This window comes from Phyllostomus discolor, chromosome 7 (assembly GCF_004126475.2).
Source record: "Phyllostomus discolor isolate MPI-MPIP mPhyDis1 chromosome 7, mPhyDis1.pri.v3, whole genome shotgun sequence".
Classification (NCBI taxonomy): domain Eukaryota; kingdom Metazoa; phylum Chordata; class Mammalia; order Chiroptera; family Phyllostomidae; genus Phyllostomus; species Phyllostomus discolor.
Genome location: NC_040909.2, coordinates 74,712,520 through 74,734,556, shown reverse-complemented (window position 1 = coordinate 74,734,556; position 22,037 = coordinate 74,712,520). Strand labels below are relative to the sequence as shown.

General features: G+C 41.8%; 2 protein-coding genes across 5 annotated transcripts in view; one reads left to right on the top strand and one right to left on the bottom strand.

Annotated features, from left to right (window-relative positions):
• The window catches only part of RDH10 (retinol dehydrogenase 10), a 30,099-nt gene extending 16,064 nt beyond the window's left edge, over window positions 1-14,035 (bottom strand). Inside the window, exons 1-2 of one of the 2 annotated variants that reach the window (XM_036031025.1) lie at window positions 13,652-14,035; window positions 10,641-10,832 (exon numbers count right to left, since the gene is read on the bottom strand). In XM_036031025.1, coding sequence (XP_035886918.1) covers window positions 10,641-10,832; window positions 13,652-13,789 — 330 coding nt within the window. In that variant the 5' untranslated portion in view covers window positions 13,790-14,035. Of the gene's footprint in view, window positions 1-10,640; window positions 10,877-12,482; window positions 13,473-13,651 lie in introns of those variants that run through there. The other variant, XM_028518504.2, reaches the window with a different exon arrangement.
• Window positions 14,036-14,384: 349 nt separating this feature from the next.
• RPL7 (ribosomal protein L7) lies at window positions 14,385-17,379 on the top strand. 3 transcript variants are annotated; one of them, XM_028518671.2, is made up of 7 exons: window positions 14,385-14,450; window positions 15,176-15,284; window positions 15,551-15,717; window positions 16,237-16,374; window positions 16,495-16,604; window positions 16,788-16,997; window positions 17,314-17,379. In XM_028518671.2, exons 1-6 carry the CDS (start codon window positions 14,440-14,442, stop codon window positions 16,994-16,996), a joined length of 744 nt encoding a protein of 247 aa, XP_028374472.1. In that variant the 5' UTR covers window positions 14,385-14,439; the 3' UTR covers window position 16,997; window positions 17,314-17,379. The 3 variants fall into 3 exon arrangements, with proteins under 3 accessions (XP_028374472.1, XP_028374471.1, XP_035886919.1); XM_028518670.1 differs by having other exon boundaries at window positions 14,408-14,453; XM_036031026.1 differs by lacking the exon at window positions 14,385-14,450 and adding an exon at window positions 14,600-14,670.
• Window positions 17,380-22,037: the final 4,658 nt, after the last annotated feature.

Below are 22,037 nucleotides of genomic sequence, written 5' to 3'. Positions count from 1 at the left end.
ATTAGCCTTGGGTCCATTTTTAGTAATTAGTAGGTCCCTCTGCTGAGGTCTGTGAATATTCGTGTCTCCCTTTAAATTCTTGTTGAAACCTAATTCTCAAGGTAATTGTACTAGGAGGTGGGGCTTTTGGAGGTGATTAGGTCAAGAGGGTGGAGCTCTTGTGAATGGGATTAGTGCCTTTGTGAAAGACGGGGAGAGTTCCCTTACTCCCTCCACCAGGTGAGATTAAAGTGGGTCCTCACCAGACACTAAATTGGCCAGAGCCTTGATCTTGGACAAAGTTCCAGAACTGTGAGAAATACATTTCTTTTGCTTATAAGCCACCCAGCCTATTGTCATAGAAGCTTGAAAAGACTCAGACATCCCTGTCCACATTAGAACAAGCTTTCAAAACAAGACCTAGAAGCCTTCAAAATCATTTCCCCTCATCCACAAAGGCTTTGAAAGCTTAGCTTTCAAGACAGGAAATTCAGACTCTTTTAGCATCAGCATTTATCTTTTTCATTTTTCACATTTGCCTTTCTGAAGCTTTCATGCTTTGGTAAGCCGATGAGAAAACCCTACCTAGGAAAAAATTATCCCTTTGAAAATCTGATGCTTGGGCATTAAGTTTGGACACCATCAGCTGGCTAACATTGAACAGTTTAGGAAAACCATGATTAGCATTTTCAAAGACAAAGCTGATGGAGTTATCTGGAATTCTGATCCCGTAAGATTATTATGTAACAGAATAAAGATTTTACATTCTCCAGTAGATAATCAGCTTAAAAATAAACTAAACTAAAACCACAGTTACTGACATTTTGGTACCAAGTATCAACATGTAAAGGGCTTTGTTCAGCCAGCCTTTGTAAAAGAGCCTTTTTTTTGTCCAGTACTTTTCACATCTAGTTTGTCAGTGTTCACATGCACAGGAGAAAGAGGAGGAAGGAAGCTGGGTGAGCATGGATGTATTATACTATTTTCTATGAAAATTACAGGAAGGCAGAGAAAAAACACATCAATTGGGATTTGGTAGTAAAATTCTAGTGTGGTATTCATTCTTTAGTCTACAATGTTTACATGCTTGTTTAATTTATGGAGCAAACTTTCCAGAGATATTAAGCTAGGGTTAATTAGCCGTTGCTAAACTAACCATGCTAGTAAAAAACAATCAATATTTGAAGGTGGAATCTTACATTATACAACAGGACAAAAGCATATGTGACTCACAGGCAAAAATCTAGATGCTTTGAACATGTAGCCCAGGTAAGTACATCAATTCCTTGAACAACGTTGCTTCATTTGATATCATTTCATTAACATTGATGAGATGCTTTAGGAGCTTAACTCCTGTTTATCTCAACTAGCTTGTGGTAAAGGTGGTTTTGTTATATGTTGTTTCACTAAGTCACAGAACCTACTGACATAAGTGAGGATTTATTGTACTTTGTAGAGGGTCCAAACTAAAGCCCTAGGAAGAAGGTCTGTGTCCTTGCTTCTTTGTTTCCCACGTGTGGCCTTGGGCAAGTCCCATAACCTGTCTTGGTTTGTTCCATAAAAATGGAGATAAGCTCTACTAAATTCAGAAGAGTGTGCATGAAAGGCCTTTGTAAAATTTAAGTGCTATATAAAAGTACAGTAAGTGCACACAAGGTTCATTAAACATATACTTATAGGCTATTTTGGTTATAAGTGCTATCTGTTTGTGGTTTTGTTGTTTGTTCAAGTTCCTGCAATTCCTGGTTCTTGCTAGGTATGGCTCCCAGCCTCCCTGCCCTCCACATAGCATCTACACTTCCACAGACCACACTTCCAGCAAAAACCCATCCTGATCACTAGAGGAAGCCTCAAAAACACATTGCTGAGTAATTGTTCAGCCACCTTTTCCCCCAGAACCCTAGATGATGGTGCTGGGAAATACCAAGCACTTTCCCATGACACCCCTTTCTAATCCTTTTCTTGAGTCTTGTTTTACTAAGACCAGAAAACAACTGTTTTAAAATATAAATTACAATGCTTGATGGAGAAGTGCCCAGCAAATGTAAAAATACAGAAATATTTTTTATAGCTGCTGTTTTCCCTTTCCCAAGAGACTGTAGAACTACCTTGTTTTAAGACATCCTTGAGAAATCAGTTGGGGGGGATAATATGTTAATTACAGTTTGCAGGTGGGAAAATTCAGGCTTTGAATTCAAGTTTCACTTATCTTCAAAATACCTATGTACTTATATTACACCACACATATTTTCTCAGTTACATTGATTTGGAAAGCGTTACTTTGAGCCCCATTGTTTAGAATCACACTGAGAGGCTGAACCATATTAATATTAAAAAATTCTAGTACTAAGCTATTGAAGGAAAAGCAAGAAATTCAAATTTTATGCAAGCAGTAAATGAGAAACACTGTGGTTTCCCAAACCAAAAATCACCTATATTCTCAATGTTACATGGTTGCCACCTTTCACACAGCTTTGTGTGATCTTGAAAGTTTCACAGACCAAGTAATGTTTTGTTTCCAAATGTGAAGTCATTGTAAGTGGCTTGTCAGTTGGGCTAATTTGACAGCACTCAAGGTTGCGGCAGTAATTGCCATTACTTGTTAAATATTCTAGCAGCATTTGCTGAAGTGTTGAAAGTTTTATGATCATTATGAGAGGATATTCAATTTTCCCCCCTTGGTTCACTTAATTTTACTTTCAGAGCATTTAGGAAAATGGTCCCTGACAGGTGTGAACTTGAGTTTGAGAACTGACAAAGGAAAAAGTAATTCAGGAATAGGCCATGCAGTGTTAAGATCAAGTAAAAGATATTAGCATTCCTGCTGTTGAAAGCATCCCTTCCAGGGCTGAGATGACTCAAGCCTTTGTAAACCCAGAGATCCAGGTGACTGGAACTGGCTGGCCAAGGGTGTCAGGGTCAACGTGATGCGACCCTAAGGCCATGCTCTGACAACCTCTACTCTGAACGGTGGTGTCTAATAGAGTGTTAGGTCACAACACAGGGAGGACCCCTCCGGCTGCCCTATTATGGGGACCAGCCGCATGCTCTAACTGTCTATATATATTCTCAAAGAAAGAATTACACGATTCCATCCTCCGAGTTATTTTCCAGGTATGCTTACAAGGAGTCTGAGCCTAAAAGGAGTGTTTATATCAGTTAATGGAAACTGTAGGAGGTGTTAGTTCTTTGAATATCTAACTATGATAGTAACTTTTGAGATAAGAAATCACTAATTAACCGAGAGATTTAACACATTTTTATCCAATCCCTGGAGTTATTGGCTTAAAACATTGGATTTAACCCATTCAGCGGAGGCAGGGGATAGTTTCCTATTCCCTAAGGACTATAAGAGTTTGTCACACTTCAAAGATTAGCTACAAAAGGCCCTTTATCTTGGGAAGAGTACCATGTGTAGAAGGAAGTAAGATATGAATCCACCCTGCCAGTACACCCCCTAGTGGAATTTCAGCATAGTACAATTTGGGGGGTCCCAAAACATCCTGGGTATTGAGGACTTAGTACAGGCTAGGATGGACTTTCTCACGTACAGATGGTATAACTGCACCGCAGCCGTGAACCTTTGCATTTATCCCTCACTGAGCATTCCAAAACGAGTAAACACACAAACCTATACATCTACCCCTAAAGACAGCTATCTGGATTAAACAGAGGCTAACTGGCTACTTATCATAGTTGAAAAAGACTTGTAGTTTCCAAAAGACAGAAATTTTAGATGAATCTGCTATTAATATCCCTTAACTGAAGGAAAACTTAAATGAAAAGGGGTTTCCTACTTTTAAAAAATGCATTCTAATTCCCAAGTGAGGTTATTAAAACTGCTTGAAATTAATTTTCTGATTGCCACATCTTAAAGGATACAATCAAGTTACTAAAGTTAGTTCACTTGAAAACCTGAAGAATGATTAGGGTAAAAACAATGTTAAAGGAAGAGAACTGAGGATGGGGGCAGTTGAGCTTTTAGCCATTGGGTTTGCAGCTCCTCTCCAGGCCCCAGGGGCCTAATCCTGCAGTGAGTGGTGAAGGACTGCTATGGGCAATATCCAGGCAGTCTTTCAGAAAAAGCTACTCAATAAGTGTTAGCATGAGCACTGGATAAAAAATGCTTCCACTTTGACATGCCCTATAGATTAATTCCTACTTGGTGAGAAAATGGCTAAAGCCCTTTTAAAGGTAGAAATAGCCAGGGAGAAAAGAAAAAATACCAACTTTGCTTCCAGGAATTGAGATAAATAGCACATAATTCAATGAGAGGGCATTCCCTGAACCAGGAATTTGAGATGATTCTACAAGGACTGATCCTTAATATATAAAGATTCCAGTCAACATGAAAACATTATGATTGTGTTCATTTTCCCAGGAATAAGGATACATTTTGTCAGAGCTATTTAACTTTGTCTCCCAATATGACAGGACTCAAATGGCAGAATAGGTCAATGGCCAGGGCTTCTTCAGGGCATAGCAGTGTCCAGCCCTGCTGGACCTCATTGAGGGTACACCAGGGAATATTTAAGTGATGAGATTGAAGGCAGGTGGAAATTAGCCTTGGGAGGTCTAAGCTGCAGTGTGAATGAACCTGGACTTCACAATTGTCAAGCAAGGGTTTGAGGTAAGTTCCAGTCAGTATAACCTTTAAACAGGCATGTCATAAACTCAAGTCTGCTTACGTTATAACCCTAGGTTAGAGAGCAATGGTTGGAAACAGGAAAAATGTTAGGAGACTCTTTCCAGAGTCCAGGCAAGAGGTGACAGAAGCATACAAGTGGAGGAAGCAATGGAAAGGAGGGATCAAAGCACATGGAAGAGAGCAGCCAGGATTTGGTGACCCATGCATGTGTGGACAATTAAAGATACTGCTTGTGTCACCAAACCTGATACTGACCATGCCTGGCGATACAATAAGGGGCAAAAAAGTAGTTCAGTTTTGAGACTTGCTGATATTCGAGAATGCGTGGAACAGGCAACATAGTTGTGTGAACTTGGGAACTGCCACAGAAATCAGTTGAAGCCACCAAAATAAATAAATTATCCAGTTAGAAGCGCACAGTAAGAAGAGGTTTGAGCATGCAAGGCTGCAGTCATTACATTTTAGAGGCAGGGAGGCTAATAGGATTGATGGGAAGAGAAGCAGGAGACACTGGGCTTATCATGAAAGCTAAAGCATGGAGCTTCAAAGAGATGGTCAACAGGGTCATATTCAGCAGAAAGATCAAGCTACACATTGGATGTGGTGACTAAGGAGCACTGCTATTTTTTTCCTATCACACTGGTTACTTAGTAATATCGAGATAATAATACACAGATGAGAACATATATCAAAGATGTTGGGGAGATTTTTATAGGATGGTTCCCTGCTCACACCAGTCATGTAAAGTGACATTTTATCATGTCATAGATATTGATTTCTAGTAGCAGTAGACATGGGCCCAGCAGGTAATATATTATATTAAATACAATAAAAGTTCAATAAGCAGGTGCTCTTATTTTGTGTTACAGGAGGCTATGACATGACTTTGTTAGGCACACAGTCCCAGGTATTCAAGTAGTTACTATCTAAAGAGATGTTTTACTCAATTTTTAACTGTGACCACAAGAATTAATAAGACAAAGTAGGCTTACCCTACGTCAATTTAGAGTTCAGTTCAAGACATAAAAAGCCTTTATTTCTGAAGCTCAAACATTTGATTTTTATGCATCTATTTATTTAATAACAGAAGCCGGTGCTAGTATAGACTTTAAAAGGGACCTTGGGCCCTGGCTGGTGTGGCTCAGTGAACTGAGTGCCGGCCTGTGAACTGAAATGTCACTGGTTCAATTCCCAGTCAGGACACGTGCCTGGCTTGTGGGCCAGGTCCCCACTTGGAGGTGTGTAAGGTGAAACTGATCAGTGTATCTCTCACACACTGACATTTCTTTCCTTCTCTTTCTCCCTCCACTCTCTCTAAAAATAAATAAAATCTTAAAAAAAAAAGAGGCCTTGAATTGCAAGTTTTTAGGGTTATCCTAAGACAGGAAAACAATGCTCTATAAAAATATATAGTCTAACAATTTTTAAACAATTTTTAATATCATGATTTGGAGGAGGAAGCATTGGGTATATAATTTTATTGAATAATTTAGAAATAATTTTTAAAAAATCTAAATCTAAGAGGCCATGAACAAAACTAGGTTTCTCTAACCAGAGAATAGAATTATAGTATTTGAGATTAAAATCTAGTAAATCACAAAAAATCTTGAACATTAATGATTAGGAACCATTCATGAGATATTAGGTACTAATGTCGCTAAGTGCTACATTACTCAGATCTACTAGTGGGCTTTTACTTTTCCTGGATGGATTTTAACTAAATAGACTTTAGACATTTGGATATAGATAAATGCCAAATTCAGTAATTAGTATTTTAAAACTGTGAAACCTTTAAGTTAAGTGGTCTATTAATTAACTACCAATTATCTTGTCTGACTACCATATCAATAGAAGTAAATTACAGACTAGCTATTTGACAGATTTAGTCCTTTGCAATGCAAAATTTTTTCAGAACATAAAAGGCCTGCAGCTAAATGCTTTTGCTTCCCCCTTTTGGTTAATCAGGGATCAATGTGCTGCTCACGTAGACAGGCCAAATGACTTTACCTTTTAGAAACAGCAAACTAAGATTCTACTTCTTTTAAAGAAAAACAAGAGAAGCTATGTTAATGTTCTGGGAAAGACATGGGTTTGCAGTTCCTGTGTGGAGGCCAACTTTCCATATTTTGAAGAAGACTAGGGAGATATTTTCAAACTTTTGCATTTCACCAAATACAGAAAGCCTAAGATGGTTTCTATGATTATGGCAAACAAAGCGGATTGATTGTGTACATTCTCCATGGTCTTGTCCTCACCATGAATGTTGCACAACACATTATGCTGACTAGAACCTACCCCAAATCTATCACTTCTTAACTGGTAACCAAGAGAAGGCTCCTAGCAGAGCTGATGATGGAAGAGTACGGGAGGATGAAGAGTCACAGCAGACTGGAGGGCTGTGCAGAATAATGCCAAGTACTGTAAAAACTGCCAACGTGAATGGAAATAGCACTAAGCAAGGAAAGAATCAGAGTGGGAGTCTTCTTCTCGAGGCCCAGTCACTGGGAAATAGGAATAGTTGCCAGACATTCAACTTGAGCTTAATTCAAATTGGCATGTACACACCAGCCTTCTCAGAGTTGCTAGGCTCACACCACTGAGTAGATTTAATACACTATGGTAAAAATGAGCATATAGGTGGGGCAAGGAGAATGGAAAAATTTAATAGGGAAACAAAAGGAGATACAAACAATAATGAATGTGAGCCAGCCCCACTTTGAAATCTCATCAATCTTACCCAACTTAAATTAGTCTAGCATAATGCTTACCTTTTGAAATTTCAGAAGACAGACCCATGTGAGCACTCTCTGAATAGGTTATCTTCTAAATGTTTAAGAAGAAGCCTCACCTTTATAACTAAATATTTATTGAGTGACTTATGAGTAGAGATCTGTGCCAGATGAGGGAAAACAAACAGATGCACATAACAAACTGCCTTCAGATGGCTTGCCATCTAGGTCGGGGTTTCAGAGCACAAGGTATGAAAAGTTACATCAGAGAACACATACTATACACCAAAGGGTGGGAATGACAACAGAGGCTGCAAGAGATTCACAGCAAGAAGAGAAAAGGCTTCAACAAGTCATTCAACTGCAGCTTTATAGGAAAACAAAAGGTTGGACAAGACAGTCTCTAAAGACCCTTGCAGCTCTAATATGCAAAAATGTCAGAGAAGGGCTGGAGTGGTGAGGGAAGGTTATAGGAAGAGCTTGAGCTAGGCCTTCAAAGGTAGATAGAATGGGGGAAGAGGGCCTTTCAGGTAACAGTGTGAGGAATGGTTTGGAATTAGCAGCATCCACAGCGTTTTGGTGGATGTCCACATGACACCCACATGGTTTTCTCTTTTGCTGCACATGTCTTTAACTCTGGGTCAGGACTGCATACTATTGATTCTATGAAAACAGACAACAACTGCTACTTAAGAGTCTGGCTCAAGATGATCTGTTCAAATTACCAAGCAACTCTTTGCTCAGCTGATCTACTTTTTAAAACATTTTGGGCAACATCTTTTCCCCACCTGGATACAGTAGAAAGACACAATGGTTATTTTTCAGTAAGGGGAACAGCACATGCCAACACTGCACATCTCTGAGCTTACCACGAACATTTTCCTGAGAGGACTACTGGGAGGGAAGCTGAATTCAGGTGGCTCTTAGGCCATATAAATCCCCACCCCCACCCCCTTAAAAATCACTGTATAAATTATAATTCTTCTTCTACATTTTAGTTACTAGATCTCAACTTCTTAAAAGGTTTCTAAGTCTTGGCAAGAAGTTAAAAATTCCAACTTGAAAATGAATTTTCTGACTCAATATTGAAAATAAATTCTTAACTTCAGATGCTTGGGGGAAAAACAGCTGGAGAATTCAGGAGCCTCCCATATTTTAATATGAAGTGACGTCATTACTGTCAAGGCTTCCAAGAACTCCCTAAATTGTGTAGTTAAACAACATCTCAAAGCCAAAAGGCCTTTGGGAAGGTGATTTGTTTCTTCTTGCTGTATAAATTCAGCTCCTCAATAATTTTGCTATTGCAGATTTAATTTTCTCCTTAGTTACAAAATAGCCTGATGTTTAAGGTACAAGTACATTAACTGATGTGCATTTTCAAAGCTAAAGCTATGGATTTTCTGTGCTTAACACATTCTAAATTAGCTCTTATTTCATAGAATGTTTAGAGAACAGAAACGGCTTTCTTCTTACAAGTATCTAACTGAGAGTCAAATGGGAGTTCTTTAAAAATCTGATTCCATTTGAAATTTTTTACAATTCAACAAAATAGTAATGCCAAGAAAATAGGCAAGAGGGTTAAACTTGAGCGTATTTTGTATAGGTAAATGTTTCTAGGTTTGGAAGCTGTGCATCATCCCAGTCAAATGTTACTGGAAAAGACCAGTCCTGGTGTCTTTAATATGGCTCATAACTAGCCTACTGATGGACGAACATCTGTTTAAAGATAAGTAAGTTGACTGAAATCAACTCAGGTTTCTATGGCAGTTTCATCCTTATCATCTTCAAATATGAAAACTTCAGTCCACCTGCAAATTATGTACATCTTTTATCAAATAATCAAATGGTGATTGTTTTACTCAGAATAATAAACACACAAGATTCTTGATAAGCTGTACTGCCCAGTTTGTTCAGTTGTACTGGCCTTTCCTTGTCTGACCCCACCTCCTTTCTTCACCTGCCACCTGTTCTTGTGGACCCCAAGGCAGCAAGGACTTTTATTCATTCCCCACCCACACTGCACCCAACACACACACACACACACACTCTCCCTATGCACACACAAGCACACTTAAATTCCCCCAAACTGTATCTGGTAATCTCCTTCCTCCTGTAAAACATGATAATTAGTTCACATCATTTATATGTTCATTTCTTGAGGTATGAAAATGAATTAAATAAACTTCATGTTTGAAAATAAAACATACAAACTTCTTCCAGAATCAGAAAAATGGTTTGGTGTTCAAGGAGCAACATTTGAATAAGTACTTCTCAAACCAGATTAAGTTTTAAGCAGTTGCTAAAAAACTAATGAGTTTTATTGTGACCTATTTAGGAGAAACAGTTCTTTGTTGTGTTCGATTAGAAGGCTAATCCGCCTATGGAAAAACAAAACAAAACATACCACCCTCTCTCCTTACCCTTTCTTTATCAGATCCTATCTGTCTACAAAAGTAAAGGGGAAATATTATGGAGGAAGAAAAGCATAAAGTGGATCGACAATGTACACAGACAGGGAAGGGTTTCACACCTACCACTACTGAATCATTTCAGTTGAAAAACTGAGGTTAGTTTTGTCCCCAGAGCAGTAGAAAGCCTGCCTTCTCATTCTTAGTTGCTATAGTAGTTCTCATGTTCTAACCATCATCTAGAAGCTGATCCGATTTAAGCCCCTAGTCCACCAGACCTCACAATCCTCCTGCCCCTATATAGTGACTCTGTGGTCCTATCAGGGTGACTTCTGTCTAAGAGAGGCATCATCTAAGCTGAGATGTACTCCGATAGAACAATGTCCCAGACCCTGAGATGGTCAATGGATGTTAAGTGCCTGCCAGGGTGGCCTGACCGCTCCCAGTGGACCACAAATGCTGATCTCAGACTCTTTGGCACTTCCCAAAATGTGGCTGAGCAGTAATTTGGAAGCCTAAACTCTGACTTTAGGAATTCATAGGAACAACCGATGTTTTACAAACTCAACAGAAAGTAAAATAAACAAAACCAGGATTTTATGCTTCCTCTTGTTATTTTTATGGCAGTCTTTCACACTAGTTCAAAATGTTCAGTCCTCTACCCTCACAAGAAATACTGAATTGAGGGGAAAAAAGCAAACAGCTATTTAATAGTAACTGGTGTACGATGTAATTCACCACGGGGAATAGTGAGTTAGAAGGAAGCTTTGTGGAGCAATGTGCAGGTGGCTTTCAGGCTGGTACTGAAGTCTCTCTCCTTCCCAAGCTTCTCACTGAGGAGGGCCCAGAAATGAAAATAAGGATGTTTATATTTACCCAGAAGTGTGCGTGGCAATTGACCATCATGGTTCTCTCAATGAGCTCATCAGGACATTCCAGGAGGTGATGCCCAGAGACCACACCGGCATTATTGACCAGGACTGAGACTTCACCAACCTCCTTGCGGACCCTTTCGGCTGTCAGGTAGACATTCTCCCTCTTTCCCACATCACAGGTGTAGGTAAAAACCTGCAGGTTACAGTGGGGCAGAATTTCTTCCTCACCATTCCCAGCTGTCCTCAGAAGTCCAGACGAGCAGCAGAGGGGAAAAATGCAACAGGGGGTGGGGGTGGGGTTGTAAAACGTAAGTCACATGGTAATCAGTAGGACAAAGATCACACAAAACAAAAATACTACAGTAAGCTTCAAATTTCTAACACTGCAAGACTTGCCAATGACTGAACTTACAGCTGCCTTCCTCCCCTAGAAGTCTTGGGGAATTAGAGCAATTTGCTGGAGAACTTTGCTTAGGGGAAAATCATGTAACTGTGACAAGCCCAATACAAGTCAGACCTCATGGGATCAGCTTCCTGGAGCTAAAGACACCTGGAAAGAACTGATCTCTGCCCAGAGAGTTAACACCCCTCCTCCCAAACACACACACTACACTCTCCTTGTTTGTAGGGAAAAGTGGCCAGAAGTGGCTTTTACTCTTTATTTAGATGTGCACCCTCAAAATAAAAACTCACCTCAAGGCTCACAAATTAAAACTGTAATTAATCATCTGAATTCACTCAAAGCCAAGAAATGAACCTAAAGTTTTTCATGAAAAGTAGAGGTCACACTGGTGTTTTAACCAGTATAGCACCGTCACACAAATCAAGCTCACAGGTAAATATGCCATTTTAGCACACAAGAACTCAATTAAAAAACCAAAATCTCTTTCCTGGAAAACAAATACCACTATCTCTTAGGTTTTGGCAGGGAGCACAAAAATCTGTATTTGCTGCCCTCCAAACCATTGTTGAAGATGTAACATATTTAACCTTTGATCTTCTAGCCTAAAAGGCCAGTGCCAATAATTCTCGTGACAATGATCATCACAGGGTAAGAGTAGTGCCCAACTTAATCTTCCCTGTATAGTTCAACGTTTTCCTTCGAAATAACAGATTTTGTGAAAAAGCAAGAGCGATTATCAAATTTCCTGGACCAGTACTTATGGTTGCTTATTGGCCCCACTTTGATTTATTTTTCAAGTCTCAGATTCAGACCAATTCATAAATATACAAAAATGCAGATTTCCTGAGGTTACCAAAAACATGGAATAAATTTACAAAAAGGCTTAAATCCTTCAAGCACTTTGTCTTAAGAGGCAGAGCGTCTTTCAATCAGGCAAAGTATGTAGCTAAAGTACTTATCTCTGGTGAAACAATGTAATTATTTTCTCATGGTTGAAGTTATAGTGAAATCAGTGCTGCCCCTAGTCTAAGAGGTTCAAGCCACATTAACATATATACGTGCATCCATCGACTCTAAGGACAACTTCCCAGATAAGTTTCCCATCGCAAAGGCGATGGAGGCATTTCTTTAGGATTCAAACCTGTGAAAAAAAAGTTCCCTCTGCCTTCCCTGTCCTCCGAAGGCTTAGGAAGCCCCACAGTCGTCCCCAAAGAGGCAGGATCTCCCTTACAAAAAGGGTTTGGCACACTTCCCCTTTCTAAAACAGAGATCATATTCCTTTATCGAGAAAAATCCACTCGCATAAGTCCGAGTTGGTGTGGAGAGTGGTTATCTTTCTCGAGGGCCGCTGACTATGACAGTGGGTTCCGGGGCCCTCCCGGGTGGGCGCGGGGGCGGGGAGGGGCTTGACCAACTATGCTGGGCGCAGGTCCTAGTTACCTTGCAGCGCTGCAGCGTCCGCCGCCTCCAGGTCACGGTAGATGTGGCGCACCATGCCCGCGGTCTCTTCGTTGCTCTGAGTGTTGATGTCCCAGAGCACCAGCAGCGCCCGGCGCCGGGCAAACTCTAGGGCAAAGAGGCGGCCCAGGCCGCTGCCGGCGCCGGTGATCAGGCACACCTGGCCTGCCACGCTCTTCTCCTTTGGCCGCACCAGCCAGCGCGCTGCGGCCAGCACGAACGCCCAGAGCACTTTGAAAGTGACCACGAAGAACTCCACCACGATGTTCATCGCGAAGTCCAAGGCAACGCACGAGCCCAGCGCCCACGTTCGCGCCCACCCCGCGCCAGAGAGCCCGGCTCCCCACCCCGGGGAGTCTGTAAGAGCGACCCGTACTAGAAGTCTGGGTCCCGCGCCCGCCCCCGAGGTGCCCGCTGGGCTGGAGTGCGCGGGGCCACTCCCGCTCCGGCTCCGCGCGGTGGCCCCGGGCTGTGCCCGCTGCAGTAGCTGCCGGGGTTCGACGCCTCCTGTAGGCAGTCGCCTGCCCGTCCCGGAGCGCCCTCCCGGCCGGCGGGTCCCGATGCTGCGGCGGTGACAGCCGCGAGTTAGGCGGCGAGCGCTGCCATGGCTAAGCCGCAGCCGCGCAAGAGTTCCCGGAGCCGGCGCAGCGACTCCTTTTCACCCGGGGGAGGGGCGCGCGGCGGAGACTGCACCCGCCGGCTGGCCGCCGTGGGAGTTGTCAACTTGACCCAAGTTGCGAGAGGGTGGGAGGGTGGGGTGCGGGGCAGCGGGGCAGCAGGAGAGCCGGGAAGGGGCGACTCGCTCCGCGCAGACGAGCGGTGCCCAAACGCTGGCAGCCGCCCCCGCAGGCTGGTGTCCCCCTGCCCTGCACTCCCTGCTGCTGTCACTCGGGCACCCGGCTCCGCAGCGAGGCGCCACTCGCAAGTCAGAGCGCTCCCAGCCGCCTCTGAGCGGGCTCCACGCTCCTCGCTATATAACCCGCGACCGGGAAGAGCCTGCGGCAGCATCTGCCCTCCCTCCGCTCGGCCCTCCCCGCCCCCGGGCGCACCCCGCCCCCGGCCCAGCCCCCAGCCCGCCAGCCGTCAGCCGAACCGCGGCGGGGCAGCCCCTCTCACATGGCCATGGCCGCAGCTTCCAGTCCTCGTCGCACGTCCCTTCGCGGCTCACGCCCCCTGCCGTGGGGTGTCCCGGCCTCCGCCAGCCAGGCCCGGTAGTTGGCAGTGCCCCGGCCATCCTCCTCCGGGTGTCCGATCCTCGCTGTCCCTGTCTCACCACTTTCCTTAACCATGGGACACTGGACGGCTCCACCTGCAATCAGGCTCTGCGGAAGACAGCCCCTCACGCTTGAGGAGCGAAAGGACCTCGGCAGCAGGGCAACTTAGGGTGCCGGAGGCTGTGACTGGGTTTGACAGAACCGAAAAGGCAGTTAAAGTAGGGTCTCGGGAGCGACTTAGAATCGCAGATAGCCGTTTGCAATGTGGGCCAAAAGACTGACATTTTCTTTGGCTGGAATTACGACCGTGGTGGCTGCCTGGAGTCCCTCACCGGGTGGGCGAGAGAACTGATACATGCTGGGATTTGTAGTTCGCATCCCAGCGGCGTGTTAATTGCATACATTAGTGGTTGGAATTCGCTCTTTACCGGGTTAAACGCAGCTTGAGGACTAGGACCCCGAATAGTCAAGGTGTCAGCATTTTTTGCTCATATGTTGATTAAAGAGTATCTAATACATGCTTCCCCCCCCCATAAAATTTTATCCTGAACTTGATTCTAAGAGGCTGAATAGGGCGTTTCTTAATTTTGTGTCTGCAAGTTCTCAGTTCTGACTTCTTTTCTGGCTTATCCTGGAATACCTATGAGTCGTGGGGCTTCACGCGCTGTCCTTTAAGTGAACAGTGCGCATGCGCTAACTTCCTCTTTTTATTTCCGGCTGGAACCATGGAGGGTGCGGAGTAAGTCGCTTAGAGAATCCACCCTTAGAGAATCCTCTTCCATCCCCGAGACCGGAGACCTCTTGGCTCACTGTCTCGTGGTCCATCTGTAGACTGTATCTTTGCCCACTTATCTGTGTGTTTATGACGTCTTGTGACACTGGTGGTGGCCAGAGGCTAACATGGGGTCCAGGAGGCCTTGGAGCGGAGGTTTAGGAGTTATTGGAAACGAGGAGAGGTGTGAGAGTTGAGTATGTGTGGAGTCGGCTGATTGTCCAGTCCACTCTGATATGAATTCGCGCTTGGCTGGTACTTGGTCTGGGTGTCCCTGCTGTTGGGCCTTCGCTTTCAGCATGTGGAGCTTGAGGCTTAAACCAGGATAGTACTGGGATTTCTTTGTTGTTTTATGGAGTTATCTTATTTATTTTTTTTTTGAGAAGCCTAAGATCTCGTTAGAAGTTTGGGGATCAGTGTCTTGAAGTAGTTTCTCATTGTCGTGGGGAGGGAGGCTGGAACTGAGCTGTCTTTGCGGCTGTCGGTTAAGTAATGTCCCTGTTAAAGGTGATTGTTAGCAAAGACGTTGCCTAAAATCTGCATCTCGTGCTGTAGCAGACTAGAACAATTAAAGGTACTAGTGTTAGAGCCACTGATAATAGTGCTGTTAAGTGACGCTCAGTACAGAATGGGAATGGTGCAGTGCTGTGCGCTTTTTGAAGTATTAACGTTGTTTGTGAATGCTAAAGAGAGAAGAAGAAGAAGGTTCCTGCTGTGCCAGAAACCCTTAAGAAAAAGCGAAGGAATTTCGCAGAGCTGAAAATCAAGCGCCTGAGAAAGAAGTTTGCCCAAAAGATGGTAAGGAAACTTTTTTGAGGTACTTGCCCTGTAAGAAGAGGCTTTGGGGTTGGAAAGGAGGAGGGTGTTAGTCTTAACAGGACTTCTTTACTTCACTTGCTGTACCGGTGAACTTGGTTAGCTCATTAAAGTGGCATCTGCTTTTCAGAATGTTAGTGCAAATTAGCAAGAAAAAAGTTGCAAGGGAAGATTAGTTTTCCTCTAAGAAAATGGTATTGCTAATTGGGAGCTGAAAGTCGGATGACTAACTGATCGTTCATTTTCAGCTTCGAAAGGCAAGGAGGAAGCTTATCTATGAAAAAGCTAAGCACTATCACAAGGAATATAGGCAGATGTACAGAACTGAGATTCGAATGGCTAGAATGGCAAGAAAAGCTGGCAACTTCTATGTACCTGCAGAACCCAAATTGGCATTTGTCATCAGGATCAGAGGGTAAGTTTGCTTTTTACTGCAGTCTGGTTTTGAAGGGAAAACTAAGCCATCCCAGCAAAATTAAACATTACTTCTAGAGGCCTTGGTTCTGGAATAAAAGTACTTTGGGGGTAGCTTGAATAAGGGGGCAATATTTTAATGGTTTAATTGGAAGACTTGTGCCCAAAGCTCCTAGCCATTCTCTAATTGAGCACTGGACTTGAGTTCAGTGTCCTTGTGATAAAGTTCGAAAGTACTAAAATGTAGACTTGTGTTAACTAAGAAGTGGTAAAAAGGGTCAGAGGAAGTTTAAATGTCATAGGTTTGTGTCCAAAGACAATTTACTTTGAAAAGGAGGCAAACTGGGAGCGGCAATAGGAAATTTTACCTAAAGGAGGAAAAACACCAGTGGTCTTGGTAATATGAAAGGATTTCTGTTTACTTAGGTTGGACTTATGTTGTCCAGAATTTTAATACTTTCTTATTAATAAAGATTCTTATAAAATGCCAAGTGAATTTTTGGTCTTTTTTTCACTGCAGTATCAATGGTGTGAGCCCAAAGGTCCGAAAGGTGCTGCAGCTTCTTCGCCTTCGCCAGATCTTCAATGGTACCTTTGTTAAGCTCAACAAGGCTTCAATTAACATGCTGAGGATTGTGGAACCATATATTGCATGGGGGTAAGTCTGTCTTTTCCTTTGATTTCTGTTTGGTAAATTGGCTATGTTAAGCAAGACGAATTTTAGGTGTTTGACAACAATAACCATATTCTTTGGTCATTTATGTTTTTCATATTTCAGGTACCCTAACCTGAAGTCAGTAAATGAATTGATCTACAAGCGTGGGTATGGAAAAATCAACAAAAAACGAATTGCCCTGACAGATAATGCATTGATTGCTCGATCTCTTGGTAAGTTCTATCTTTTTGAGGAAAAGTTTGATATTAGATAAATAAGTTGATGTTTTCTGGTGTCTTGTGGCCCTGTATTTTTCCCTTTAACTCTTACATCCTATAATTGTGCTTGTTGAATACCTTAACATTTAATAATATTTGCAAAGTTTTAACCATCTTAAATAACCGTAAAATGTTCAGGTAAATATGGCATAATCTGCATGGAGGATCTGATTCATGAGATCTATACTGTTGGAAAACGCTTCAAAGAAGCAAACAACTTCCTGTGGCCCTTCAAATTATCTTCTCCACGAGGTGGAATGAAGAAAAAGACCACCCATTTTGTAGAAGGTGGAGATGCGGGTAACAGGGAGGACCAGATCAACAGGCTTATTAGAAGGATGAACTAAGGTGAGCAACTTCTTGAGAAGTTTACTTAATACTACAGTAAAAGTGATATAATCTCAAGTGTTTTCTCCATTAAATGTTGATAAGGTTTTGGTTGAGTTCTAATCCATATATTTAGTTAGGGGGGTGGGAGTCAGCCATCTCACATGGTTATAGTTGGTTTGGTTATTCCTTTTGAGGATATTTATGGAGGGAAGGAAAAGCCTGTTTTTCCTACTTAAAAAGAAACTGGATTGGTACTTCCTTATAGCTTTCTAATTTTTAATTCTTAGCTGTTAAAGCGGTTTCTTTAATAATAAGTTTTTTTTTTCCCTTTCAGGTATCTACCCTGGTCATTTTTCTAATCTGGTCAGTTAATAAACAGGAACTGCTTTAAAATTGACATGTATTGTCTTGGTGATTTTTTTTGTTCGCTTGTTTCTGCTGTCCCTTAACTATTGTGGCACCACTTCTGATGTGATAAAATTAAGCCCAAATCAACAACCATTGCATCCAAAACTTAAGGTTCATTTTGTAGCTTGTGAAAAACATTTCTTGGATTCAGGAAAGACCTTCTGTATGAAAGGAACTTTATTTCTACAATTTTGAATTGTGCCACTGAGGTAGCTTTTTTCCTAGTTCATAGGCTTTTGTGCATCATGACTTGTAGGTAAGGTAATAAAAGCAACTTACATATACAAATAAATTGCTGAAATTCCATTTTTTCAGGCTTTGGCTTGCCTATAAAATACCATGTAAATGTGATTTTATATTGTTTTGTTTTCTGTCCATATATCAGTAAATATTCTGTTACATATTGTATGTATTACGAAGGAAGAAATTAGTGCCCACTGATGCGAGTTATTTTGGTGCACCTAAAGTGAAGCTAGTGAGCAAAAACTTTAAATAATGAGTTTTGGTATTTTATAAATTCTTTTATGTTTTGCATGGCATCTTACCTGTTAGTGAACTGAAAGTTTACAGTGTAACATAAACTGTACATGCAATAACAGTAACAACTTTTTGTAGTCTTCAATGATTGTACCAGAGGTATAGTGCGTATGAAACAGATGCCCTGTTAAATTCTTTTGATGCTTTTGTACCAGAATCATTACTTTTTCATATTTGAAAGTTGCTGGACAAATATATTTAAGAATTTCTGTAAATTCTTCAGTGTGGAAGCTGTTTCTCTGCACTGGTGAGTTTAGAGTCAGTGAATTCTAGAGAGAAATTAAAGTCTTTTATTTACTTTTAAAGATTACATTTCTTTATTTTAGAGGGGAAGATAGAGAGAAAGAAAAACCTTGACTTGTTGCCTCTTGGCATTTGCCCTGACCAAGAATCTAACCGGTGACCTTTGACTCTGTGGGGTCATGGTCAACCTACTGAGCCATGCCAGCCAGGGTAAGATCCTTAAGTTCATAAAATCAGAGTTACATGTCTGAGTGTACCAGTGGTCTGCAAGAAATTTTGTCTTAGTAAACAATTGGATAAATGTACAAAAAATAAGCATATGTTAATTTCCAGGTGGAGCCTAAGAGTTGAGTTTGGAAGTTACCTATTTTGTTTTACTACTTAAGGCAGCTAGAGTACAGCCCCCTCAGCCTTTGTTCATCCAGTATCTTGAAAGATAGAAGTGGCTGAGAAGAAAGAAAATTTCGTTATTGTATAAAGTTGTGCAAATGGCATATTGCTAACTACCTAGGCATGGGTAGTTGGGTGAAACTAAATGAGGTAGGAATTGGGATAGTAGTAAGTAGAAGTGAAACTCGAGGGGTGGTGGCATTTAACACAACTCACCTTAAACAATTTTTTCAGAACAGTAATAGATTCACAGTGGATTGAGGTTAGATATACTAGTCACCCTTATCCACAGGGGATGCTAGAAGCAATAAACAGTACTAACCTTATATAGTGTGTTTGCCCTTCATCACAGGATTGTAAAGGCTAAAAGTAATGGTTATAAAAATATTTTGTGAACTGTTAAAACCAACTTAAATGCAGGTTAATGCCTTATTTTACTTAGCCCTCTTCTCCTAAAAGTCCCTTCTATAAGAGACCGTCAGCTAGAGAGCTAACCAACCTTTCCGAAAGTCTGGGTCACTGAGTAGGTGCTACTTCTACAAACTCACCTCACATAAGTACATTACTATTTGTACCTTTCAGAGTGCCAGCTTTATTGGCTGTCCCTGTCCTTCAGCCTCATGTTGCTTAGAAGCTTCCTCTGGTAGGCTGGATCAAGAGTGCTGACTCAGGAGCCAAACTATCTAGGTTCATATCCAGCTTCCACATAATAGCTCAATAAATTATGTCAGGTCGAGTAAAATGTTTAGAGCAGAGCCTGGCTCAGAGTGCTAAGTAAATGCTGTTTTACTGTTGTAAAACTTGAGCACCTATCAGGGGCATGCAAATGAAAATAAGCCTCTGCTTTCCTGTGCAAGTACAATGGCCAAGATAGACGGAGCACATATTAAGAGGTAAATGCTATAGGGACATCTAGAATGTGATAGGTTCTTAGGGTCTTGGGGAACCACCTCCAGGGGAAGGTTGACAACTTTCTGCCTCTGCCATTTTCCTTTACAGATTTGGTATCAAACTGGCCAAAGCATTTTCACACACCTTCCGCATCTTGGGCAGTAAAACTTTTAAGTCTAGCCTTTTTCATCATACCTAGTACCTGACATGTAACAACACAGGCATAACCTCAATTTATTGGGCTTCACAGACATTGCATTTTTGTTTTTAAATCAAAGGCAAGACCCTCTACCAGCAAAAAAAAAAGATTCCAACTTTATTGTGGTCTGGAACCGAACTCTCAAATCTTGAGGTATACCTATAGCACTAAGTATGTTTCCTATCACTGCTGTAAATCACCACAAATTTTAAGTGACTTAAAAACCCAGATTTATTGTCTTAACCGTTTTGGGGCTCAGAAGTCCAAAATGCAATTCGCAAGGTTTAAGGTGTCAACAGGCTGGCCTGCCCACCTTCTGAAGGCTCTACAGGAGAATCAATTTCTTTACCTGTTCTAGAAGCCACTTGAATTTCTTGGCTCATCATCCCTTCCATCTTCAAAGTGCAGTCTCTTCTTCCATGTTTCCATCATCTCTGATTCTCCTGGCCTCCCTCTTATAAGGACCCTTATTATTACATTGGGCCACCCAAGGTAACCTCCCCCATCACATTTCCTAGTTTCAGTACATATGCAAAATCCCTACATAAGATAGCATATTCTCAGGTCCTAGGAAGTAGGACAGGGAAATATTTGAAAGGGCTATTCTTTGATCTTGATGACTCCCAGCTATATTTTTTCTTGCTCTTCAAAGATGAGAATCTTCTAATGTAGGGTCTTGGTACTTGGTTTTGTGTCTGGAACACTCAGCCCTCAGGTCTATGCTTGGTTTTTCCATTATGGAAAAAGGTCATCTTGGACATGTCTCTTCATATAACTTTTTTTTACATAGCATCTCTTACTACCTGAAATAACTTGGTATTTACTTGTCTGAATCACTGCCTTCTCTGTTCTAGTACTTTTAACAATGCTTGGTGCATTGTGTAGCAGTTGCTGCTTTCAGTTAGTTAATCAAGCTTCCTAAAGGACAATAGCCATTAAAATTTTGTATCTTCACTTGGCATGTGTAGTTCTGAGGTGTTGGATGGGGAAGGGTGTGAAGGCTGGAATGTGGATTTATGAGTTTAATTGTGTAGGGATAATAGTATGTGAAAATGAGCAACATGTTAGGAGAATATAGAGATGTTTCACAAAGGTAGGATGTGGATACCTGGTTATCAAACAATAGGAGCCAGGTATAGAGTTGGGTCAGAGCTGTTGGTGGGGGGTGTGATAGCAAGACTCAAGCAGACCAGTTAGTAAACTGGATAACGTGTTGAGTGCAGTACCAAGAACTGAATTCCTAATTGATTTTGGAATGGGCCCCAGACATTTTCCCTTTAAGTTCATGTGTTTTCAATGTGCGTATCCATTTAGGTAAGTATATCACTATCCCTGTTATTTAGATGAGTTAACTTCCCTCCCTCAGGATTACACAACTAAATCAGTGGGGCTGAGTACTATATTTTGCTATGTATAATGCGCACTGTTTTGCCCAAGTTTTTGAGGGAAAAAGAAGGATGTGCATTATGCATGGGTAGTACTAATTCCATACCTATGTGTTTTTTAACTCTTTTACTTATGCTAATGGGTTAAAAGTGTAAATTCTAGAAAGCAATAACGATATCTGTCTGTAAATAACCTGGCATATGATAATTGGTTTTATATATAAATAAAAATTGAATTAAAAAATTAAAATTTTTCCTGACAGTTTGGGCCAAAAACATGGGTGTGCATTCTACATGACAAAATATGGTATTAGGTTCCAGGTCTAATTTGAATTGGTTTTCTTAATTAAAGGAACTGGGAAAGGTTAGTACCATGAATCTTAATGAAAACAAAAGTGAGCTTGAGAGAAGTTTCAGGACTTTTGAGATCTAAACCATATCACCAAGGCAGAACTTGCAGCCCTATTGTAGAGTCAAGAAATGGAGGCAAGAGTATAGCTTCTAAGAGCCTACTGTGCGAGTCAGGGTGCCAGGGAGAAGACAACCTAAGCTTTCACCAAAGAAGCCAGACAAAGGAAGCGTAGAACATGGAATTCCAGCGGATGTGGGGAGGGAATTCGGGGATGATTCTGTAATTTAAGACGGGACTAGTCAGATATTGCTGGGCTGTTTGAAAGGTCTAGACTCATCAGTACTCTAGAGACCCTCGTTTGAATCTTAAAAATGCAACTCAGAAATGCACGTTGCCAGCCTTGTCCAACTGCTCACTACCCACCCTGTAGTGCTTGGCGCACCTTCTGTGCCCCTCTGACCTTGTGTCACAAGTGACTCTGGTTCACAACCCTGTTTTGGTATCATCTGTCCACCCCAACTCCTGTAGCTGTGACCACAAAGGGGGCAGTAGCACCTAGTGTGAATCCTGGGGTGGAGGGGGTACGCGAGTCTCCTAGTTGCCCAAGCGCCACCCAGGCGCACTCTCAATTCACCACCCTTCCCATGAGGGCC